General features: G+C 37.0%; 1 protein-coding gene across 2 annotated transcripts in view; it reads right to left on the reverse strand.

The window, feature by feature from the left end:
• src (v-src avian sarcoma (Schmidt-Ruppin A-2) viral oncogene homolog) overlaps positions 1–23,679 on the reverse strand; it is a 36,756-nt gene that overhangs the window by 12,007 nt on the left and 1,070 nt on the right. For both annotated transcript variants that reach the window (XM_060893873.1, XM_060893872.1), the window contains 2 exons: positions 2,853–3,129; positions 1,772–1,871 (listed from right to left, as the gene is read on the reverse strand). In XM_060893873.1, the coding sequence (XP_060749856.1) occupies positions 1,772–1,871; positions 2,853–3,120 (368 nt within the window). In that variant the 5' untranslated portion in view covers positions 3,121–3,129. The remainder of the gene's footprint in view (positions 1–1,771; positions 1,872–2,852; positions 3,130–23,679) is intronic.

Below are 23,679 nucleotides of genomic sequence, written 5' to 3' on the forward strand. Positions count from 1 at the left end.
CCAGGACACTTAAGATCTCAATTAAATAGTAAAAAAATGTACTGCTCCCAGAGACAAAGTGATCAGAGACTATTAATTTTGAGCAACAGTGATTGTTGCCGACTAGCGACACGTCAAAGCTGAGAAAAGTTTAACTATATGCAAAAATGGAGCAGCTCTGTGCAGCGATTATGGACTACTTGATCCGTGACAAAAAGCACACACTTCTTCTCCTGCATCTCGTTTATGTCTCATGGACCATATAGAAACACTCGCCCTCCAGAATATTTCATTCTAGCTGCAAGAAAACTGCTGTGTCATCAAGTGGAATGCTAGTTTTGCACAGATACATCAGTTATATGTGTGTGGGCCTGGAAAAACCCTTCACAGTCTGGTTACACCCAAATTATGTCTTCTAAACAATGAGGTGTCAAAGTGTGCTTTAGGCCGAAAAAACTATTTTGGTCAGCTTTTGTTTTTATTTGCAGAACTCGGCCACTACGATGGGATTTCCCAGCTTGCCATGCACTCTTTTTTGATAAACAGATGTTCATGAAAAAATGATGTTGAAGACACAGACATAAATCAAGCAATAGGTAAAAGCAAGCAGTATTTACCTACCTGCTGTTCAGCTTTCTCCTGTTTTAAACAGTGTCCGCACATAAGAGAAGATATGGAGGAAGGAGGTGTGAAATAGGTTTGTGATTAAAAAACAGACATACTGTAGCAGGAATTAGAGCAAAGCCACAAAGCCAAAGAGTAAAGAGACAGCAGGAACCACATTGCAGTGTTTGACTGACCAGGTCAATAATAAAAAAAAAAGTAAAACAAAATACAAGCTATTTAAATGCATGTATTCTTCTTATTAGAGCTTGTTTAAATGTAATGAGGAGCAGGCATCAGCGTAAAGGAAAATCAATTTACTGGTATGGACACAAAAGATAACAAGAACACTGCAATGGTTCTGCTATTGACGTATTGACGTGTGTATGCGTGTGCATGTGTGTACACATGTGTGTTTGGTGAGCAACAGCATCATGCTCTGCTGCTCTTCTGTTGATTCCACAGTAAATCAGTCTTTACATTCTTGGCCCTGCACTTTGACCTGATGAATTGGCCATTTTAAATATTTACGTTTTTAAATCATATTTATATGAGAGATTATGTTGATGGTGATTTTTAGCTATGTTCCATTGCCTCTCTCATTTTAACACAGTATAGGAGGACTATACTACCATTTCTGACAACCACTTCCCTTTACATGTGTAACAAGGGATTTTAATTTGATTGCCTTTTTTCTAATTAGTGCAGATTTGCTGCTTTCTCAGGAAGTGATCACTGGGATAACAGAGAATGAGCAACTGCCCTTTCACTCTTAGAGGGAAAGAAAAAAAAGGTGGGGAAAGGGGGAGGTAGGGGATTTGTGCAGCTGTGAGCAGAAAACCCTGAAAAAGGAGTGCATTTAAGAGAAAAGTAAGGAAAAGATAAACAAAACCAAAAACACCATCACCAGCCTTTAAAGAGGGAGCCTGTTCCTATGGTTACCAGACAGCGAGGGGGGGAGGGTGAAGAGGGAGGTTATACACTCTTTAGTGGTGCAGACAGGATAGACGTGCATGTCTGTATGAGCACTTGACTGAGGGAGTATGATCATAATATACAGCATGTCTGTCTAGAAGGAAACGTGAGATCTATGTAATGATGGCAACAGTGTTTGTACGAGAGAGAGAGAGAAATAGAGTGTGTGTGTGTGTGTGTGTGTGTGTGTGTGTGTGTGTGTGTGCTTACTTACGTGTTGTTCACTATCTGAAGCCGTTCTCCTTTCCTGAATGACAGATCAGAGGCAGTGCGTGATTCATAGTCATACAACGCCACAAATGTAGTCACGCCTCCTGCAGAAAGACAAAAATAAAGCAAAAATTTACAATCAGTTCCTATTTTAGAAACATTTTACAGAGAAGGACAAATAAATTCAATAGCCTGGCTATCGTCCAAGTGAAAGCCGCCAATGTTCTTGCCCAGTAGTACTTTCTTGGCTGGAAGTCAAATTAACTAGGTTAATGTTCGCTAGTATGATGAGCTCATCTTTTGCACTGACACAGACAGAAAATTAGCAAGTGCTGGAATCCCTTGGAAGGTCGACTTTATATAGCCATAGTCCTTATCCTCCCACGATAATGTCTCTCAATAATGTGTCATGGACAAAAGGTAGAAATTGTTTGGCTAAAAGTTCACCCACAGTATGAACTGTGATGCGGTCTCATCATATGTAAATACGTTATTTAGGTCTCGTTAGCATCTCTGTTTTAGACTGATGAAATGTTTTTATGTTGTACTATGCAGGATTAAGGTTTTCAGTATTAAACACTCATATTCTGCTTGTCGTTCTAAAAAAAAAAAAATATTGGAAATGTACTATCGGTCAGATGAGAATGTAAAGATTTCCCAGCAGACCATCTGAAAGTCTAGTAACATGGATTCATTACAAAGTGTTATAAATGTAAAGACATTTTAATCACTAATGATGCCCCTCTGTTCATGGTGAAATGCCTTAAAGGTCTATTTACCTTAGTTGACAGCTTACTACTACTACTGCCACCTCATAGGGATAATCCCACTAAGAGACATATTTATTCTTGAAAATTACAATGAAAGCAGTCTTCATTTAATAATGCTTTAGAAAAAAAGAATCAAACAAAACTAGGTTGAACCATTTTCGCTTGTCTCAGAGGAGCCACATCTAAAGGCCACCTTTCCTAGAATGCACTTGGATCTACATTGACTAAACTTTTCACTGACATTCCTACAAATAAGATACAGTGCTCTCAGTATATTTTAAAGTGAGCATTACTAATTTAGATATTTTTGTACACCTGCTGTTAATGTGCTACGAAGAGGTGATGTGAGGCTGTTCATGGACTCCACTCCTCCAAACAAGGACAAATCAGCATTATTAGCGATGCTTTGGGCACCATGTCGTGAGCCATCCACTGCAGGGGTCCGGTTGGGTGTGAAGTTCTGCTGACATGAGTTGAGGTGATGCCCCACAGTGCTGCCACCCCCACTGTTCATGCTAATGGTGCAATCCAAACTCCGAGAGTGTTGGCCCAGCTCTCTGGGTTTGCTCTTATTTCCTCCCATGGCTTAAGCCTACAGAAAAAAAAAAAAACAATTATAAAAACAGATATTAATACAAACATACAAACTTGGGTACACAATAGAGCATTTTGTAAATGATTTAATAAGCACCTTTGCAAAAAATAAATATATCGATTGCTTAATTCTGCATAAACAATATGGTGTGGCTAACACTGCTTCCTCAGCACTTTCTTTTTCCTTTTTGCTGATTTTAACTGCAATGAGCCATGACCTCTAGTAATTCTTGGTAATTCACAATGCACTCTAGTGTAAGCTTTGCCATACTGTACGGGCGTACAGCTGCTTCCCTTCGCACGGCACTGCCAGCTGTTGCAATCTGATCTTCGTGCTATGACATTTTCTAAGAACCATTTTACACACACCACGCATGCAAACATTCACATTATAAATACCTGTTTGGCATCCTATAATACGCCTTTATGCTCCCTCATAACCACACACATTTCTCTTGACCATTTTTCTCTGCTAGTCTGATCAAGTCTCTGCTTGCTAGTGCTACTTCTAAATTCTCAGTTCTCACTTTCCTTTAATAATTAATAATTTCCTTTATTATTTTGTACAGATGTACTAGTTCAGTGACCTTTAAATATTTAAAACCCAAAACTTCACCTTCCTCAAACCGCTGCCACAAAGTCAAAAGCACAAAATAGTCTGGAAATTGGTTGCCGTAGCTTTAATATTTCCCTTCTCTGGTACTAAGGGACCCAAACATTTATAAAAATGATAATGCAGCTGCGCAAAGTATGAGCTCCATTAAGACCAGTTTGCCAAGATTGGTCTGGATCAAATCCATTGGTCTACACTAAGCCCTGACCTTAACCCCACTGCAAACATTTGGGATTAAATGGAAGTCCTTCACACTCCCTACATCAGTAGCCAACCTTAGTGCTTTTGTGACTAAATTGGAAATTCCCACAACCATGTTCATATATCTATTGGGAAGACTTCCCAAAAGAGTGAGGCTGTTATAGCAGTTGACATGACTGCCAGACCAGCTGAGATCTGTGCTGAAACATGAGTGTCTGAAGAAGAAAAGCCGGGGTTATCGGGGAGGGAGAGCAGGGGTTATGTGTCAGCAGCATAGCAGTGGCATGAAAAACCACAAGACAGCAGGCATAAAAGTAAAATCAAAAAGGACCAAGCACTGTGTCATGTGGTTCACCAGTGGAGGGAACTGCACAGAGCAGATGTGTATCCCCTCCATGCCCATTAATATTAAAGCTGCTTCATGTAGGAATCAAACCACTACTTTTATTGATTCATGGACAGATGAGTAACAAATAATAGTTTGCAGATTTAGGACTTTAGGACCATTTCGTGGAGGGACCACAGTTAGTATGTTAAAAAAACAAACAAAAAAAAAAAACAACCATGACAACTTATTGTAAAGAATTCTTTAGAAAGAAAAGCTAGACCAAATTAGCAGTTGGTTGTTGCTCATGTTTAAGCCATCTGGGCTTTTTAAAAATGGAAAGACCCTCTGTTGTTGATTTTTTTTTTTTAAAAAAAGGCAGTGACTAGATGTTATGTTATTTGCAAAGGAACTGATGAAAGGGGGAAAGAGATATTCTGGAATATTGCTCGAAAAGGTAATTTACTGCCTCTTATCAGTAGCAAGAGAAGATGAGAGATTTGTTTTACCTTTTATATGCAGGCTAATAAAACAAAACTATTATTTAAAAAATATTATTTCTAATTAGTATTCCCTAGTGTCATATGTTAAAAATCATAAATTCATGGACTGTATATGGCCACCAGAACATTTGCATTTGTGCTTTGTGCTTTATATTAAAAATAATATACAGCGGCTACAATAAATCCAGCGATTTTGTGTCCTTAGCTGACTCTACTGGAGCTGACCCACATAAATCAGGAGCAGCACTGACTAATCTAACATTATCTCATGCAGGAAGAACTTCCAGCCCTGGCTACAGTTCATTTATTTAGTGCAGTTGTTGTTCTCTATAATCAGAATGGTTGACCCTGTTGTTTACGTTCTGTTATGTTACATAGACGTGGTGGTTGCACAGCACAGTAACACGCTGCCAGATGGGCATGATTTTTGCAGACACTGTCCGGGCGACTCAGTGAATCATTAGTTTAATCCAGACACAATTGGCAGATCGATCGGTCTCTCACTGTGCACAAATAGATTTGGATGTCAGCAATTAGGGGACAAGATACACAGTGACCTTCCACATTCAGTTTTCAGCCTTGGGCTATGAAAGTGCCAGTCTTAATTAAGATGGGTAGTGGTAGCAGCAGACATGGTTAGTTCAGAACTTTTGCCTAAATGGCTTGTTGTGACAAGGCCTAATTCTGCCCTAAATGTGCTGTGTGCTAGTGCTTTTAGGGAAAATTAAAGTAAGTGTCTGACCCACTGTCTCAAAATGGAAGGATTTAAGAGTAACGATTGAGAAGAAACACAGCTGAAACTGGAGCTAGCAACATTTTTCATGTGTCAGATGGTACAGCCCTTACTAATATGATAAACTGTCCTGGAGACAACAGCATGGAGCTTTTTCTCTTATGTGCCAGGTGAGGAGATTCCATCGGATCAGAGTTTCATGGCTCCAAACAGCTGTTTCGGGAGGGAGCGATTTGGGGGTTGGGGCATGTCTCCAGTGGGAGGAATTCGGAAATGGGGCATGTTTCTGTTAGGAGGAATTCTGGAGCCGGTGCATGTTGCAAGCTGTTTGATTACATCATGGTCTGTAATCCATGCTTGGGAGTTCATGTGGGGGAGAGACATTGGAGCAGCTAAGAAGACTCCATCAGATTTTTATAATGTTATGTATTTGCTGGCATGCATCACAGAAGTATGCCCTGGTATCTGCACTTGAGCATGATTAAAACATTTCTCGAAGGGGCTTTATCGGTTGGAGAGAGCAATGTCTTCATGATTATGGTCCACTTGCCAAGACATGCAAGTAGTATGAGACACTTCAATATAACCTGGATGACTGAAAACCTTCCCAGACAATTCTGTATACAGTTTAACATTTACAGTGCATGATTTTAACTATGGAGTGGCACTTGAATGAATAAAAAATGCTTTTGATTTAGTATTTGCTTAGACCATACAAACCCACACAATCTGCAGCCTTTTGCATTATATATCTATTCACTATTATATACAAATCTACGGAGGAGCTTCTGCTACACGTCAATATAAGTATTCTGTTGTCTAGAAAACTGTGCTAAGCCCCAGGAGAAAGAATACATTTCCAAGATTTTTTTTTTATTCAAACCTTCAGTTACTTGAGCGAAGGTGGAAAAGGACAAAAGACTTAAGCATTGTTTCCCTCAACTACAGACAAATAAAATAAAAGTGACAACAAAATGTACTAAAACCTGGACTCTCTATAAGGTAGAAGGCTAAGCAAAGCTTTTCAAAGTGAACTAAGAAAAAAAACCCTCAAACTAGAAATTGCTGTACTTAGCTCTAACCAAACCAAAATACTGTATATTGAAATCTATTAGGAAAACACTATACAATACGTCACATATACCAATATGTCTATATACACTCAATGGCCACTTTAATAGGAACACATACTGTACACAGTTGCTTAGTTATGAAATTATCCATTTAACTAATCATCTGACACAATGAGAGAAAATTACAAAGGGAAAAAAATGTAATTTCAAACCACGTGTTGTTTTTGGTCCAATAGGTTTAACCAAAAACCTTGTGCTCATTGAATTCCCAAATTCCTGCTCTTGGCCGAAAGTAATGGAACATTATGTTGTGTTCTGCAGTTGTAGACCATATGCCTCAGCATGTGAACTGCTGTGTGTTTTATGACGCTTTTCTGCTCACCATGGTTGTATAGACTGGTTATGTACGTTACTGTATTACTGCAATTTTGTTTCTTATATGATTTTGCATATGTTTCCACCTGCATAACTAACACTCTGGATGTTTGTTACTGATAAACTAGTAAACTCCAGCCACTCATGTGCAGGAAAATCCAAAAAGATCATAAGCTTCTGAAATATTCAAACTTAACTTTCAGGCAATAACCACAGTGCTATGGCCATAGTGAGGTCATAAGTCATAGAGATCACGTTACATTTCCCCCTTTACTGTGTTTTGTGTAAACAGTAACATGACATTATGCAATGCATCAACTTGAAAAAACACAATGTCCAATGTTCTCAACATCTGCTTCCCAATGCTTCATTCCATGTATGAAAGTTTTGTGAACAAAGTTAAGGATTTCTGTTTTCAGTTAATAGTCATGTAGATTTAATGCTGATGAAAATATCTGATTGAAGTCAAATCAATGCTTTTTAATTTCAAAATATTATACTATTGGTATGCAGAGTGATAAGTATTAGAACTGTTAAAACTTAGCAATTACAGAATAAAAAAAAACATGATTAAATGATTTTAAAAATAAACATCAATCGTGTATATCATTTATATTGTTTATTGTATATTTATATACAACCTGCTTCATCCTGGTTAAGGTCATCCTGGTTAATCTCAATGCAGAGATTATCCTAGTAACTGTAGGGAGCAACATGGATTTTTACCCTGAATGATATGCCAAGACGGGTTACTTGTCTTGTTCCACATGATGTTGCCCTGATGTTTGAGCCCATTAACACAAGATGAGCTTATTGACAGGGTAGTAACTGGAATATTCACACATTACAAGACTGAAAATATCTTTAAAATGGCATGTTCTTTAAGGTCTCTGAAATGATAAATGTGGTAAATGTGATTCTACTGTTACTGCTGGTCTGGGGCCGTCTTTAATTACATCCTACTCACTCAAGCAGTTTGTCACTCAGGCGCACAAAGAAAAGCTCTCAGAGCAGGCACAAAACCTGCAGACTTCAGTAAGTGAAAAACAAAACCACCATTTTGACTCCATTAGTCTGAGTGCCACTGTGTACTTGTGACATTTAGAAAAGAGCAGAACACCGTCACACATTGTACAAGGAGATAGCCACCTTGCTTTTCATGCATTTGCATTAATTCCACATTGAATGTTTGGAACAATTTGTTCAGCTGTGGTGCAGGAAACACCTGACTAAAAGCTGCTGTGATGAATCTTGTGTTATATGGTTGTGAGCCCACAGGCTTAGCCGTTACCCTGATACATTTCCGGGTCAGTGGGGAATGCTGATATGACAGTGATTTGGTTTAAAATAAAACAAATATGAGAGGAATCAGATTTACACCTCCTTAAAAAAGGTTGTAGCATAAAAAACAAGCCTGAAAGTCTTCATACCAAGGTATATTCAGACAAGTTTATTAATATTGCTGGTCAATATAACTATAATTATTATTTCTGATTCACACAGAATACTCATCACACCACAATTATGAACTAACAAGGCCAATATAGCATGCTACATAGGTATAAAAGGTACACTGGCTATAGCTACTAACAATAACATCTAAAGCAGCCTAACTGTGTATTTGTTTGAAAATATATATATATAGATAGATATATAGATATACTGTATAGATATAGATTATTGTCCAATCTGAAGCCGTAATGTTAGTCAGTTTTGCAAATGATGGTATTTTAACTCAGTAATATTCTCAGGTAATATATTTTATACTGTTACATGAGATACATATATATTACTGAGGTAAAATACCATCATTTGTAAAACTGACTAACATTACGGCTTCAGATTAGACAATAATCTAAAAAAAAAAAACCTAAAAAAAAAGCATTAATAATAACTCTACCTCTTCATATAAAATGGCTCAATCACGGATAAGTTTACTATCCTGCACTTGCCTTCACCTTGATATTCTAGTTGTAAATTATAGTATTGAAATCTAAATGGGTGGCAGTGAAAGGTGGTGCCATGGTAGCATTACTGTATCACAGCTTCAGGGTGCATAGAGTTTTGCATTTTCTTCCTGTCTTTCTCTGGTTCCTTGCCACTGTTTAAAAAAATGTAGGTAGTTAAACAATACCAAAATTTCCCCATCTGTGTGAATGCATGAGTGTTCATGTTGCCCTCTGATGAACTGGCATCACATCCATAGTGAAATATCCCAGTGTTGCTGGGATAGACTCCAAATTCATTGGGACACAGTCCAAGATAAAGAGCTTACTGGAGATGAACGAATGAATAAAAAGTAGGATGCTTTCATCCCATGCCATGACAATGGTGATCTAATCCAAATGCTTGCTCTAGCAAGATTATCTGCCATTTAATTCTCTAATCGCATTCAACGGTCATGGTCAAATCCCATCTGTGGTTTGCCAATAACACCAGTTTTGGTGTTATACAAGTTCTTGAGTTATAACAATATACCAATCATTGCATATTGTATATTAACAGCCAAATAAACTGACAAACAACACAAACATTTATACATTAAAAAAAGAAGTGTAACTGTTTAAGTTTGAATTAATTAGCGTAGAATTATAATGGTATGGCCTTGTATAAAAACAGAACAAATAGTAATATGCAACACAATCCTGCTTCATATACACACACTAATACACACAGCACTGTACACACAAAACTCCACTGTTGACAAAGTTAGCTTGTCCAACTCCCACTCACTGTCTTCTACAGACACAGGCAGACACAAGGTCAGTTTCAGTTTGTTATTTACATTACACAACTCTAGCAAGATGTCTATACACTATGTCTCTTTCACAAATCTACTAAATCAACACAGCTATGAAGAACAGGTTTTTTGTTGATTTGAAATTAAAGCACTGTTTAGTTGATTATTAATCCAAGGCTGAGTGAACAAAGGTAAGACTGAAACCTTCTGAATCTTCCAAATGAAATGAGCTTGTCTTTATTTCTGAACAGTCTATTATATAGTATACTATAGAAGGAAAACAAATTCACTCCGCTTTTGCTATAACAAAGGTTAACACCTCCGCATAGTCATGATTACAGTGCTAACTTTGATCAACAAGGATCGCTGTGACAGGAGGAGCAGGAGTCAATATTTGCATCAACAGAAACAGGTCAGGGTGTTGTCATGGACAAGAGCCAATGAATTCCTGAAACCAAGCATTTTCTGGTCTTTATGAGAACAAAGTAGAATAACAGTAAAACAGTCTGTGGTGATGATTTAGAGAGATATGGGTCAGTACCGCACATTTGTGGTTCATTGCATTAGTAGCCTCTTCCTCTATGACGTGTGTTTTCTTTTTCCAGAGGATGTTTAAAACATCCCCATGCAGTCGTATGTGAAATGGTCAACAGCTGTAAGATCTTGAAGCTCTTACCATCCAGCATTACATAATGTAATTTACGACATAATAAAATCCTTAAAAACACAAATAAATAAAAAATAAATAAACAAAAATGCATATGTTCAGACATCATGTTTGGTTTCTATGACGTCTGACGGAAATAATCAGAAAACCTGTATGGATGAACAGATGTTCGCCAGAGACATTGTTCTGCGTACTTGAGTCACTGACACATTAAATAATTAGGGTTTATAAAAAATGATCTGGGTCACTTGCTAAAGCAATCCCATGAGGAGATTATTCCCCTCATTTAATGGTTCCTGGCCTGCCATAAACACTACTTCATGCAAATGAATGTAAATTTCCAATCACTCATTATCCACAAGCTTGTTTGTAGTGAAAATCTCTTCAGAGCTCCAGAACCAAAAATTCTTTTTGACCGGAATATCTGTTTGCAAGATGTGTAACCGAAATGAAGTTCCTGGTAATCCTTGTAAATGTACAGGAATAAATTATGGAATGTGGAATGGACATTATGTGTAGAGAGGACAATGTCTGGGTAATACACATCACAGCAGGACATCTGTTTTATAGCAGCCAGCTAATGAAAGCACTGACAGCAATCAAAGCAAGCTATCACGGGAATGAAGTGAAAGGATGTGGAACACTGAGACACTGTCAAATAGAAAGGAGCTTTGGTTGCATCTGTGTACTACTATATGCACTAAATTCATTGATACACCCTTTATTATTATTATTATTATTATTATTATTAACATTATTATTATTATTATTACACAAACCACTAAAGAAATTTTTAAAGACTGGTGTTGCATCTTGCATTTTAGATTTCTAATTTGAAATCAGCATGTAAAGACACTGCTAATAAGTTCAGCGCAACCTTAAAAAGGACCTTGGGACCCAGCATGATTTCAGCGCTTTGTTTGGAGAACGTCCTGCTGTCACTGAGGAGGGGAGAAAAAAAAAAAAGTTATGTGGACTTATGATTCATGTCTACCAAAAGAGTCACTCACCACCCCAGCTGGCTGACAGTCTATTATACCGAGACACCGTGGAGGCTCATAAATACAAAAATGACTCAAAACGAACTTGTTTACAGAGCCACAGAGCAAATAGTACTCATTAAATATGTATGTACTGTGCATTCAGAAAGTATTCAAACATTGCATTTTATTTTACATTTTGAAATGCTGTAGCCTTATGGTAACATGCTTTAGCAAAAAAATAAATGAATAAATAATTAAATAAATGAATAAATAAAAGATTTGTGTTCCTGCAAATTTATTACAAAAGGAGAAAAAACTAAAGTACCACACTGAAATAAGTTCAGACCTAGAAATCAGTACTTAGACGAAGCACCATTTGCAGCAATGACATTTCTGAGTCTATTTGGATATGCGGTGACAAGTTTTAGAGATGTTCACCTGGGGTCAAGTCTGGGCTTTAGCTGGGTCACACAAGGACTTTTACAGAATTTTCTCTAAGCCACTCTTAAAAGGTCTTTAATTTATGCTTAAGGTCATGGTCCTGTTATTCTCCTATCCTGGCCAGTGCCCTATTCCCTGCCTACAAAAACACCCCCCACCCCACATCACCACATGACGCTACAACCACCATGCTTCACAGTTAGGATGGTACTACACAGGTGATGAGGGGTGTCAGGTTTCCTCAAGACATGACACTTGGGATTGAGGCTACACAATACAATCTTCATTTCATCAGTCTTAAAGACTTTTAGCTTTTTTCCCAAGCAGTCTTTCAGTCTTTCAGAAGAGTCTTCTGTCTGGCTCTGCCATAAAACCCAGATAGGTGGAGCATTGCAGTGATGGGTGAGCTTCTGCAAGCTTCTTACATCTCCACCCATGACCTCTGCAGCTCAAGAATGACTGACTGTGTTTTGTCCATTTAGTGATTTAGTTCTAATCCCCAGAATGACCATCGGGTTCTTGGCCAACGCTCTTACCAAAGCCCTTCTCCCCTGATTGCTCAGTTTGCTCAGCTCTAAGAAAAGTCCTGGTTGCCCAAGGAACTGAATTTTCCACTCCAAATTCTGTGTATGTGGCAAAACTTTCAAATAAAACTTTCAGAAATTAATTATTATAACACACACACACACACACACACATATACATATACACATTATATATATATATATATATAATATATATATATATATATATATATATATATATATATATATATATATACGTATATATATTATAATATATTATAAATATACTGCAGTTGATTCCTTCTTAACTGAAAAACAATGTTACTGTGCAATACATTAAAATCCTTAGCGCCACCACCATCTGTAAACAATCATACTACTACTGTTCCTCTTCTTCATCTAAATATGGTCATGGTGAATTCAAAGAGCAATGATCTGTGGTCATGCATGTTGGGGATTAGTCAAGAAACGACAGAACAGAAGGGGGAGGGTTTGTGTGTGTTTGTGTGTGTGGGCGTGTGTGTGTGTGTGTGTGTGTGTGTGTGTGTGTGTGTATTAGATAAAACCCAAGATTTTCCTCTTCTCTTTTTTCAAGACTATTCATTACTGTATGCTCTTAAAGATTTCCCAGGGGTGAGAACAGAATAGTAATTAATAAATATTAATTTCTTTCACAGTTGAAGTGTATCATAGCTTCAAACGCTTAAAATGTACAAAGAAATTCAAACTGCAGGACGTTTTACTTTTAATGCTGTTGGCAGTAACTAAAATAGTAACTACAACATTAATTAATGGCGAAATAACATAGCCTCCAAGATCTCAAGACCTCTTTAGATCTCTATCAAAGCTTCGTTATCTTGAACTATTCTAAACCTGCAACTAGATGAGAGAGAGAGAGAGAGAGAGAGAGAGAGAGAGAGAGAGCGAGAGAGAGAGAGAGAGAGAGAGAGAGTGAGTGTGTGTGTGAGTCTGTGTGCCAGGTGGACTGAGACAGTAAGTGACTCATTCCTGTCCCATCTGAAGAATGCATAGCTCACTAAAAGAACGAGTCTGGACACACACATACACATACACACACACACACACACCACACACACACACACACCCCCACACAGCCTCTGGTATGCTAGTTCAATAACTCACACAAAACTACACATATATTAGCCCAGAGGGGAAAATATTCTTTTCTTCATCAATCGTCTCTATGCAGCTCCCAGTAATTTCTACAGCGTCTATCAACAAAAACTGAAACACGACCCCTGCAATTTGATTAAGCACCTAAAAAGCGGACTGTTAACACACATAATCAGGTCACAATCTAATGCATTCTCACAGATCATCATTCCAAGTGTTCAAACACAGAACAGTTAGGATCAACTGACTAGTGAATGCATCACTGTACAATTGAAAAAAATTATATAATACTACTGGAATCAAATCAGCACATGGGCAGTTCTAAAAGTAGTTTATGCATTTAGCGGTCTAATTTTGGTGACTTAAGTTCAAAATTCTGCTGGAATTTATTGAGGGAAAGTTCTTCATATTCACAATCAGGTTACACACATGCAGCCCATTCAGATTACTAGATTCATTCAACAAATGTTTTCCATCTGCGTTAACCAGCAGCTTGTAAAATAGCACTTGCTGCAGCACATGCTGTTATATATTTTGCTCCTACATGACACTACAGCTATTAATATGCTGAAGTAATAAAATAATCACAATGTTTTTGCTAATGTAATGTGCTTTCCCATCATGGGATCATTCTCGTTGTTTGAAGGATAAGCTGACCAGGCATTCATCTGCTATGTTTACAGCTATACCTCTGATTATGATGCCCTTTTATATGATGATCCCTCTGTAGAAAAAAAGCACTATTTATCGCTAACCTCTATTCCTAATGACAAGCCTGAGGTGACGGTGCAAAGAAAACCTCCCTGAGATGATATGAGAAAGAAACCTTGAGATGAACCAGACTCAGAAGGCACCCTCATCCTCATTTGGGTGACACTAGACAGTAAATAATGTAAATGTAAATAATGTCCTTTCTACAGCAGTTTATGGTTGAGTGAAATTGTGCAACCAAGAACTCTCAAGTCTGAGTTAATTACAGACTTAACACTAATTCCTTCCTGCCGAAGACTTCAAATGTTCCCAGATAAAGACCGGAGCACAAAGCTTATATTTAAGTATTTAATATACACAAATATTGATATATTAAAATATTGGAGCTAAATCAAATTATCTTGTGCAATGTCAGACTGAGCAGGTAGCAGTATTAAGTCTGAAGTCATAATCCCATGTAACCAAGACATGCCACTGTTTTTCAGAAAACTCTGTGCCTCATGCAAATCCTGTGCAACTATCTATGTCCAAACCAAATCCATAGCTGCATGACGTGCAAGTTCCTTATTGACTCCTCACCATGTGTCTGTAACTCATCTCTGAATACAACCCAACAGCCCAATGTGATTATGGTATCCATGCTTAACACAGCTAGCGATGTGTGCAGACCAGAAAGGTTAGATAGGAATGCATAAATTAGGTTTGGAAAACTTATGATTATGCAGATTATAAAAGATTTCTTTAAATGACAGTGGAGTTTTTTGCACTGTATTCCATAAGTACACGTTATGCACTGTATTCCATAAGTACCTTCCTTAAGAATTAAAGTTACCTGTGAAAATATTGTCTGTACGTCTTACCTATTTTGCATGGGATATGATACCTGCCTCATCTACATGGGAGGTGATTTAATTATTACCCCTGTGCATCTAGAATTGTAGTCCTTTCTGAAATGGCCATATCTGCCATTTTTTTTAATGTATCTGGAAAGATGACACCATATTTTCCCTTTTATAAAATGGCCCAAGCAGTATCCTGTTTCCATTTCAGTCCAAGAAGATTCCATAATATATTGTGGGAAAAGATGTTTCGCACTTCCTCATGCCTTCACCACTGGAAGAAGACTTTTTCCGTCTGAGATGAGTGTTCTTGACTGTGATTCATGTACAAGTGCTTAAATGTTATAAGATTTTTAAGGAATTGTCACTGAAACCAAATAAACTGATTCGATTTCAGAACCGATTCGATTTCAGAACCGATTCAAACAGGGTTACAGTGAGGTCAAATATTTGAAATAGTTTTTATTTCTTCGTGTTTGAAGTGTATATATGTCAGGCATACGCACTAGTAACAAGACAGCCTACAGACAAGTTAATGGTGATGTGACTTACTAGTCATCAAGAAAATCTTGCACAGCCACAAGCCCTAAAACAAGTAATAAAGATCAAAACTTTCATTTTGTATTCAAATACGGTGTATGTGAATCTTAATAGAATACAATGTATTTCATGGATTTTACATAAAAGCATGAAGACATTTCCATGTCTGAGTTCACTTAGCCCTTGCAAATCAATCTTAATTACTGCAACCTTACTTAACGGCGATGTACAGACATCCTTTCCTGTCCGAATAGTACTTAAGGTTATTATGAACTAAGAGAGAGTGCCTAGAAATACTGCAAAATGTCTGCTATGACCTTTACTAGAAAATCCTAGATGAAAGTTTCCTTTCCGTGCAAGTTAAGGCAGAATAATTAGGTTACATGCCCGTGACATTTACGTACTCTAGGCTACAATGGTGCTAGAAACATTTATTTATCCGTATCACATTTGTGAACCAGCACAAAAGCAAGTTTGGGTAAAGGGAACAGTCAGAGTAGGTTGTGTCAACATGCAAGAATCTCTCGCCCAAGTCAAACTCGCCCAAGGCAACAGCAAAAGGACGAGCACATACAGTATCCTCCTCCTGCCACAAATCCTCCTCCTGCCACTGGAATAATCAGTCATGACATTCAAACTGAAATACAACACAAATGTTGTATCAGCATAAATGTCAGCCATTAAGAAGGAGCCAGCAGAAAAATACCCAGATCACAAGGTTCTCTCTTGTAATGTACGGTGTCACGCACAGTCATGAATCTGACTCACACCTTCTAGATTTCCATACCAGTGTATAGGCTGGCGATCAAAGCAGAGCTGTGATTTACATCGCTGCTCGGCTGATATTTTGATATACAAATGACTTCCTTCAAATTCATGCTTCTGCTAGTACATTCTGTCTTACACACTAAATCACTAAATGGACAAAACACATTTGTGTATACTGCCAGAAGCTTTGAAGCAAGGTATTCTAAAACGTGGCATTGCATTCATTGCGTGGCATTGCGTGGCATGGCGAGCCTTTTATTTTGTTAATTTATTACAACATACAGTATACTGAACATCACAACACTGCCAGGTCCTGGTTCAGTTTGGGATTTTTGGTAACTGAGGTTGAGACAGGCAGTTTTTGGGAACAATTTGGACTGTTTTACTTCATCCTGTACACTTGGAGATCTGTATTATGTTGTTCAAGCGCCAGTAAGGTGATACACATTAGAGGTCCTTTATTATAAATATTGAAGTAGAGTACTATAAAAAAATCCCCATCTTCTTAGTAGTTGAGATCAGAGCAGAGATTCTGCCATGTTACGGTGCCACTGGAGCAGAGAAAATTAAAGGCCATGCTCGAGTACCTAACAGTGGCAGCTCGGCCATGCCCACACTTTAACTCGCAACACTCCGATCAGAAGGAAAGATCCTTAACCAATGCGTCACCATAGCCGTGTAGATATTTTTAAATAACGTTATCCATTTATTGGATAACGTTATTTAAAAATATCATTATCCATTTATTGGATTCCTGTCTAAACAATTTTTAGGGTGCTGTTCTAATCGTCAATCTTCTTGACGATCTTTTGCAGAATATTTATATAACACTCAAGACACAAGAGATTTTCGTTTCCAGGTTTTTCACTTAACAACTTCCTGTTTTATTCCATTTGATACTACAGTAATCTACCAATAATTTAAATCTTTGATTGTAATTTTTATCCATATTTTATTGTCACTTAATGTTTGTAGAACATCCATGAGACAAAATGTAAGCTGCCCTTTTTTGAAGAATTTCCATTGCCAGAAAACATTAACTATTACAAAGCACTGATGCTCGAGACTCCTTCTATAAGTGTCTCGTCTATCTCGTATACATTATTACTATGGAATCCTAAATAGATTAAAAGTACTGCATGAATATAAACCTGTGATTTGAAATACAGCACCAATACTGTCAGAGTTGTTGTAGAAAATTAAATCATCTTCTTTCCAATCTAAGTTAAGCCTAATCAAACCTGCTTCTAATTCTAGTTAAGATAAGTTAACAGTGCTGTAGTATAACAGATAACACTAATTATTTTGTTGTTAGAAGCTACCAGAGCGATGTTTCTGAAGGTACAAATTTCTGAATTAGAGAACTGTATAGAAACAAATTGACAACATGGATGAAGTAATTTGTGTGCGTTATAATTTTCTGACTTTGTTTTAGGATTTCATGGCCAAATTTATTTAAATCATGTGCGTAATTTAATACTATACACGATTTTCTAATACAAAAAAGAATTGGCCTTTTTTGGCCTCTCTAGCCCTTGAGTACATGATAATTTTCTGAACTCCTGTTTATTTTTGGCTGGCTGGAAATCTGTGCAGAGAGGAATAAAATGACCAGTGCACTCACAATTTTATATTAATAACACAATTAATATTAATAAGCATATGAAATGAAAAGGACCTAAATGTAATGTATGAGGCATAAAAGCTTGAAGCTCAAAGAGGACCAACGGACATAGTGACCTCACAACATGTGATTTTAGAAACTAGTCCTAAAGGATGTGAAAATGTTCAGAAATAATGTAGCCACAGCAACTGTGGCTGAATAAATGCAGTACTTTACGCTTAATCGTTTACTGTTAATGGACCATTTGCGTCCAATTGCGTCCAACTATAACGATATGGTATTCGATAAATAAATTGAGAAAAAAGAAATCAGAAAATGAATGATGAACAATACTAGAGTTTATATTTAGCTTCTGTTCTATTAAGAGGTTTGGCAGACAAACAAAGAATTCACATTCTTTTTTTAAGAAGTTTATATAAATGTATTTCTTAACCTTAAAGCAAAAAGAAGACTAGAAATTGGCTCTCAGTTACACACACAGTCATCATCATCCATGCATTTCAAAGATGTTAATACACCAACTGGCTCTGCATAACAATATGGCCTTGACATTGAGCTACAGCCATTATCAACTGCAAAGCCTTTATAGACAAAACAACATATAAAAACAGAAGTTTTTTTTTTTTTTTTTACAGACTATTTGTGATCTTACATGAAGAAGAAGCTACAGGTTCACATAAGGACCTCTTAGTACACAAGGACTTCTTCAGGGAGCTAGATTTCTATACTTATACAACAAGAAAAAAAATAAGGCTTCTGTCACACTAAATCTCAACTTGCCCTTTATTCATGTCGCCCGAGTGCAGGAAAAAAAAAATCAGAGGAGAAAGAAAGGAGAGAACAGAGGAGGAATTGAGAAGAGATGTACAGCTTCTGTGGCTTCTCTCTTCTCCCAAGCTGACAGGAAGTAAACCTAAGTCTGTGAAGACAGAGTCACTCTGTGTTCCTCGCCATGAACTCTCACATCACATCTTCCATTCTAATGGCCCTAACATGTGTATAGATGCAGATCTCTGGTTGATTAGCCACAGAAGCCTTCATGTCATTTTCACTTCCTAAATCTTCCCACAAGTTTTTTAATTCATTTTAATTCATTAAATAATACGTTTGTTGATTTCTTAACCTACATTTTTTACTACCATCCAAGAAATCCATCTTTGTCGCTTGTACGGTAGTTTGTTTCTTGTCTTACTACATGAGTGCTAATAAGAAGTGGTAGTAGTCAAAATATAAAGGTTTCTAAAAATAAATAAATAAATAACTGGTTTAACAGAAATTAAGCAATGTTCTTTGCTGTAAAAACTTGGTGTCTAGTTAAAGGGCTAGTTGATTTAAATGCCATGCTCAGCTTTGCTCTTACAGTACATTAATCTACCTGAATGAATTTGCTCAAGAGCCCAGCAGTCAAAACAGCTTAAGACTCTTTTCCAAGCTCTAAAAGGCAGCTTTGCCACAAACACTGATGCCAGTTACCCAGTTAGCTATGTGTCCTTGAAAATTACACTGAGCTAATTAGGACCATAAGTGGGCCAGTGTGACAGAAAATGATTAGGCAGTTACGTATTCTGCCAGAAGTGAACTGTCTGCACTACAAAATACACAAAATTGGAAGACTGCAGAATCTCTATCCTGGTGGTATCTCTATCTCTATCAATATACTTTTAAAATGCATATTTCACAGATTGAGCACTACAAGCCTAAAGACTCTGTTCAGGCACATCAGAGATTCAGGTACAAAATGTTCAAGTCACATATAAAAGAGGAAAATATTTTGTTTAAACACAACATCCCTGTCAAAAACAGAGCTGTAACAATGTGTATACACACACACACACACACACACACACACACACACACACACACACACACACACACACACACACACACACACACACACACACACACACACACAATGATTTCAGAATAAATATCCTGATATATATTTCTAGATGTGTTAAACAACTTAGAACACTGCACATTTGTTTTTTAGTGAGCAAATATATTGGAACAGGAGGCGGCCAAACTAAGTAAAAAGTAAATAATTACTTACAAGCTTGCTTGTTATAAAAACTGCTCAAATCAACCCACTGACATCTTCAAATTAGTGCAATCTTTGTGATGCTTTTCCTCTGATGCTTTATTTAAGGGGGTTTCTCCCTCAGTCTCCTCTTCAGGATGTGAATACTACTCAAATAGATGTAGAGAGACCAGATTGGTCAGAGTAAATATATCCGATATTTTTCTCCTGATAAAATGTTGAGCTGGCAGTGTGTTTCTTATTGTTGTCAGGCTGCATAAGGACGTACCTCCCGTTTAAATCGGATGCACGTCTCTGTAAACTGGCAGACGGAAAGTTTCTGTAAACTTCTGAATTCATTCTGCTGCTACCATCATGAGTTACCATCATCATTAGTAAGTCCGTTTCAAAAGCAGCCATGCAAGCCCAAGCCTGGACACTACCAACACCATGCCTGAATGATAAGCGTGTATGTTTTGGATCATAAGCAGATTATTTCTTTCTTCACACTCTGACCTTTTGTAGTTCATCTCTGGACTTCTTTGTGAATTCAAACCTAGCCTTATGCTTGCTTCTGAGTGGTTTGTATCTTGTGATATGGACTCTATATCTCTGCTCTCAGGTCTTCTGCAAAGACATGATATCTTCCCCCTGCCCCGTAGAGGCTGTTGGTGATTTTACTGACTATTCTGTAGGGTTTCTTCTTCACACTGAAGCTCAGAGAGGACCAACAGATATAGTAACCTCACAACATGTGATTTTAGAAACAAGTTCTAAAGGATGTGAAAATGTACAGAAATAATGTAGCCACAGCAACAATTGTGGCTGAATAAATGCAGAACACAAATCAGCTGTTGTTTTCTTTGGCCTACATCTCCTAGTTTCATTTTTAAGACATAAGAAATTGTTGTGTTAGACATGTCTAGTGGTTGTGCAATGGCTTGGATTAATTTCATTATTTTCTAAGCTTCGGAATGGTCATAGGCAGCTCTCTGGTTTCCATGTTAGTCAATTTTTTTTTTTTAGTCTATGTTTTCCACATGTAAAACCCAAAAGACTGTCTGAGTTACTCAATGTTTAAACAAGCAATCTAACAGGGCACGGCTGGGCAACCAGGAACACCTGTCAGTCACATGTTCCAATAATTTTGATCAGCTGAAAAATGGATGGATTCAAACAACAGGTTGTTCACTACATCCATCATCTTGTATTAATTTTTTGATCTGAAATATTTTTTTTTAAAAAGTGCATAGCAAAAACAAAAGAATTAGCCTTGCTGTTGCAATATTTTCAGAGGGGGTTGATATATCAAGTGTGCTGCTTTCATAGCCAAAGAGTTTCAGTAACATCTAAGGAGGCAACGTAACTTGTTTGCACTGACAAAGCATTTTCACTGCAGTCACGGCCTCTGTGCTAAAAAGTGGAGGAGTTTGGAGAATGATTTACGGTGAATAAAGAGGGATTGTGAAGTTTTTGGGACATCACAGCCAGACACAAAAAAAAAAAGAGAAGTGGAGTAAAGATTGGGTAGATGGTTATAGATGGTAATGTATTTTAATCAGGATATTGAATAACTCAGTGGTGAGGTAACCATCCAATTTTATATCGTGAATAAGCATGAAACCATGACACCATAACAATCCTACTCTAATCCTGAAAGACGTGGGCAGATAAGACTCATACTGAGATGACTGACTTCAAATCAGTAACTAAGTCCCAGTAATTAAAAAAGGTCCTACTCTATAAATTAATTCCTAAAAGGAATGGGGAAAGCTGTTAAATAATATTTTGGTACTGAAAACTGCTAATAAAAAAATGGTCATGAAAAGTAACTGAAAATGCATAAAAAAAAGCAAATACTCATCTAAAAATATACTTATTAAATTAGACTTCTAATCTTTGCATAAGTATGCAGAGGGTTTTTAAAGAATATAAAACAAACAATAAAACAGTTAATAAGAGCATTAAGACATTTACACACTTTTGCCGGTCTGAGGCCACCTACACTGGCAAGAACACTGACTCAAGCTTTAAAAATAGTGACTTAAATACAACTCATGCATCACTATTAAATTCTGTGACTGACTACTTTTCCTTGAAAATGATATGAATTTACTACCATATCATAATGTGCAGTTATTTGTTTAACCTCTACAACTACACACTATCTAATGTAAGATAACTTCATTAATAAACAAAGTAAACGACTCCTTAACACACAAGTTTTAAGCCTTGAGTTCATTTGGTTATATAGTCGTTTTTAATAAATTCATCTCAAGTCCCCAGTTGTACTTGAGGCTCTTGTTTCCTTTCATGATCTCCCTCATACACATCTAAAGATGAAGCTACTTTTATCCACTTGCCAGATATCCAACAAATTTGGAGAAACAGCAGAGCCATTGATGGTGTGGCCTAGTGTATCCATGGACAGAGAGTTTCAGTGTATTTCATACAAAGGCTCTAGTACATTGGCATGCTTCCAAATTAGCAGGAATCTTGCCTTCAAGAGCTGATTTTCCAGTGATCTCATTCGAGGCTGGCGTAAATGTGCATAGCTTTCACTCTGAGGCATTCACAGGATTCCAAGAGACATTAAGCTCACCTAATTGGCTCTTTGCTCCCTTTTCCTAAGTTCTGAACTGGTATGATTAAAAAAAAAAAAATCTAATGAAGGACCATTAATTTACTTTCAAAATCACATACATGTGGTTACTATGGAAATATGGCATAGCTTTCATTATTTATTTATTTATTATTATTTTTAAATGTATAGTAGAGAATGCATTTTAATCATCAAAAATTATTTTCACATAAACTCTTTCTAATAAACAATAAACTTGACTTGAAGCTTGGCATGCAATGAAGGGATGCATTCAATGGAAAAGAGGACAGATATGACACATCTGTGCCTATTCTGTATACAATCCTACTGAAAAATCCAGCTACTAGCTGCTAAAACACACAGGACAGGCTCGACAAGCTAGTAGACCATCTTTGCTAACTGGTGAGTCCTGATAAAAAGGAAGCTGTCTCTGAATTAACACTAGTGATGCTACATTGTAGATAATGTATTTTTTAAGGAAATAACACAATGGTAAATGGAAAATCTTTTTAAATGCATTAAACAATTTATTCATAAGTATGCTGGAAAATACCTTACTGCCAAAGATGATTTCCTTAAGTTTTCACAGCCATGCTGGACTTTTCAACAGACGCAGGATTACGACCAGTAGCATCCAAATGCTTCCAAAATATTTACTCTCATTATCACCTATACTATAGTAAAATGGTTCCTTGAGTATTTCAGAACAACATTCATCCTAATCAGTTGGAATTGCTAACTTGAATGGAATGGAAATCCACTGTTGCAAATCTCTCCATTAAAATTTCAATCCAGATTCAGTTCTGATTCTATTGGAGCTTTGGGTTTAGTTACTGGAGTAAAACACTTTGTATCAAAGTCCAAAACTGACAATCTTTACACACAGATTTATCCATCCGTACATTTTACTGCATTTGGAATATTTGTGAAACAAATTTGTTAGTTCCTGTTATCCCTTAATTTATAGCAGCTATAAGCAGTTATATCATTAACTGTCTCTCTCTCTCTCTCGCTCTCTCTCTCCTTATGTTTACTAGATCTGTCATTAGTTTTGATTTTGCTAATCGATTTAATTAATTAAGAAAAACAAAGACAGGCATTTACTGAAACAAATAAAAGGTATGACTTACTCTCT

Source organism: Tachysurus vachellii, chromosome 19 (assembly GCF_030014155.1).
Source record: "Tachysurus vachellii isolate PV-2020 chromosome 19, HZAU_Pvac_v1, whole genome shotgun sequence".
Lineage (NCBI taxonomy): Eukaryota > Metazoa > Chordata > Actinopteri > Siluriformes > Bagridae > Tachysurus > Tachysurus vachellii.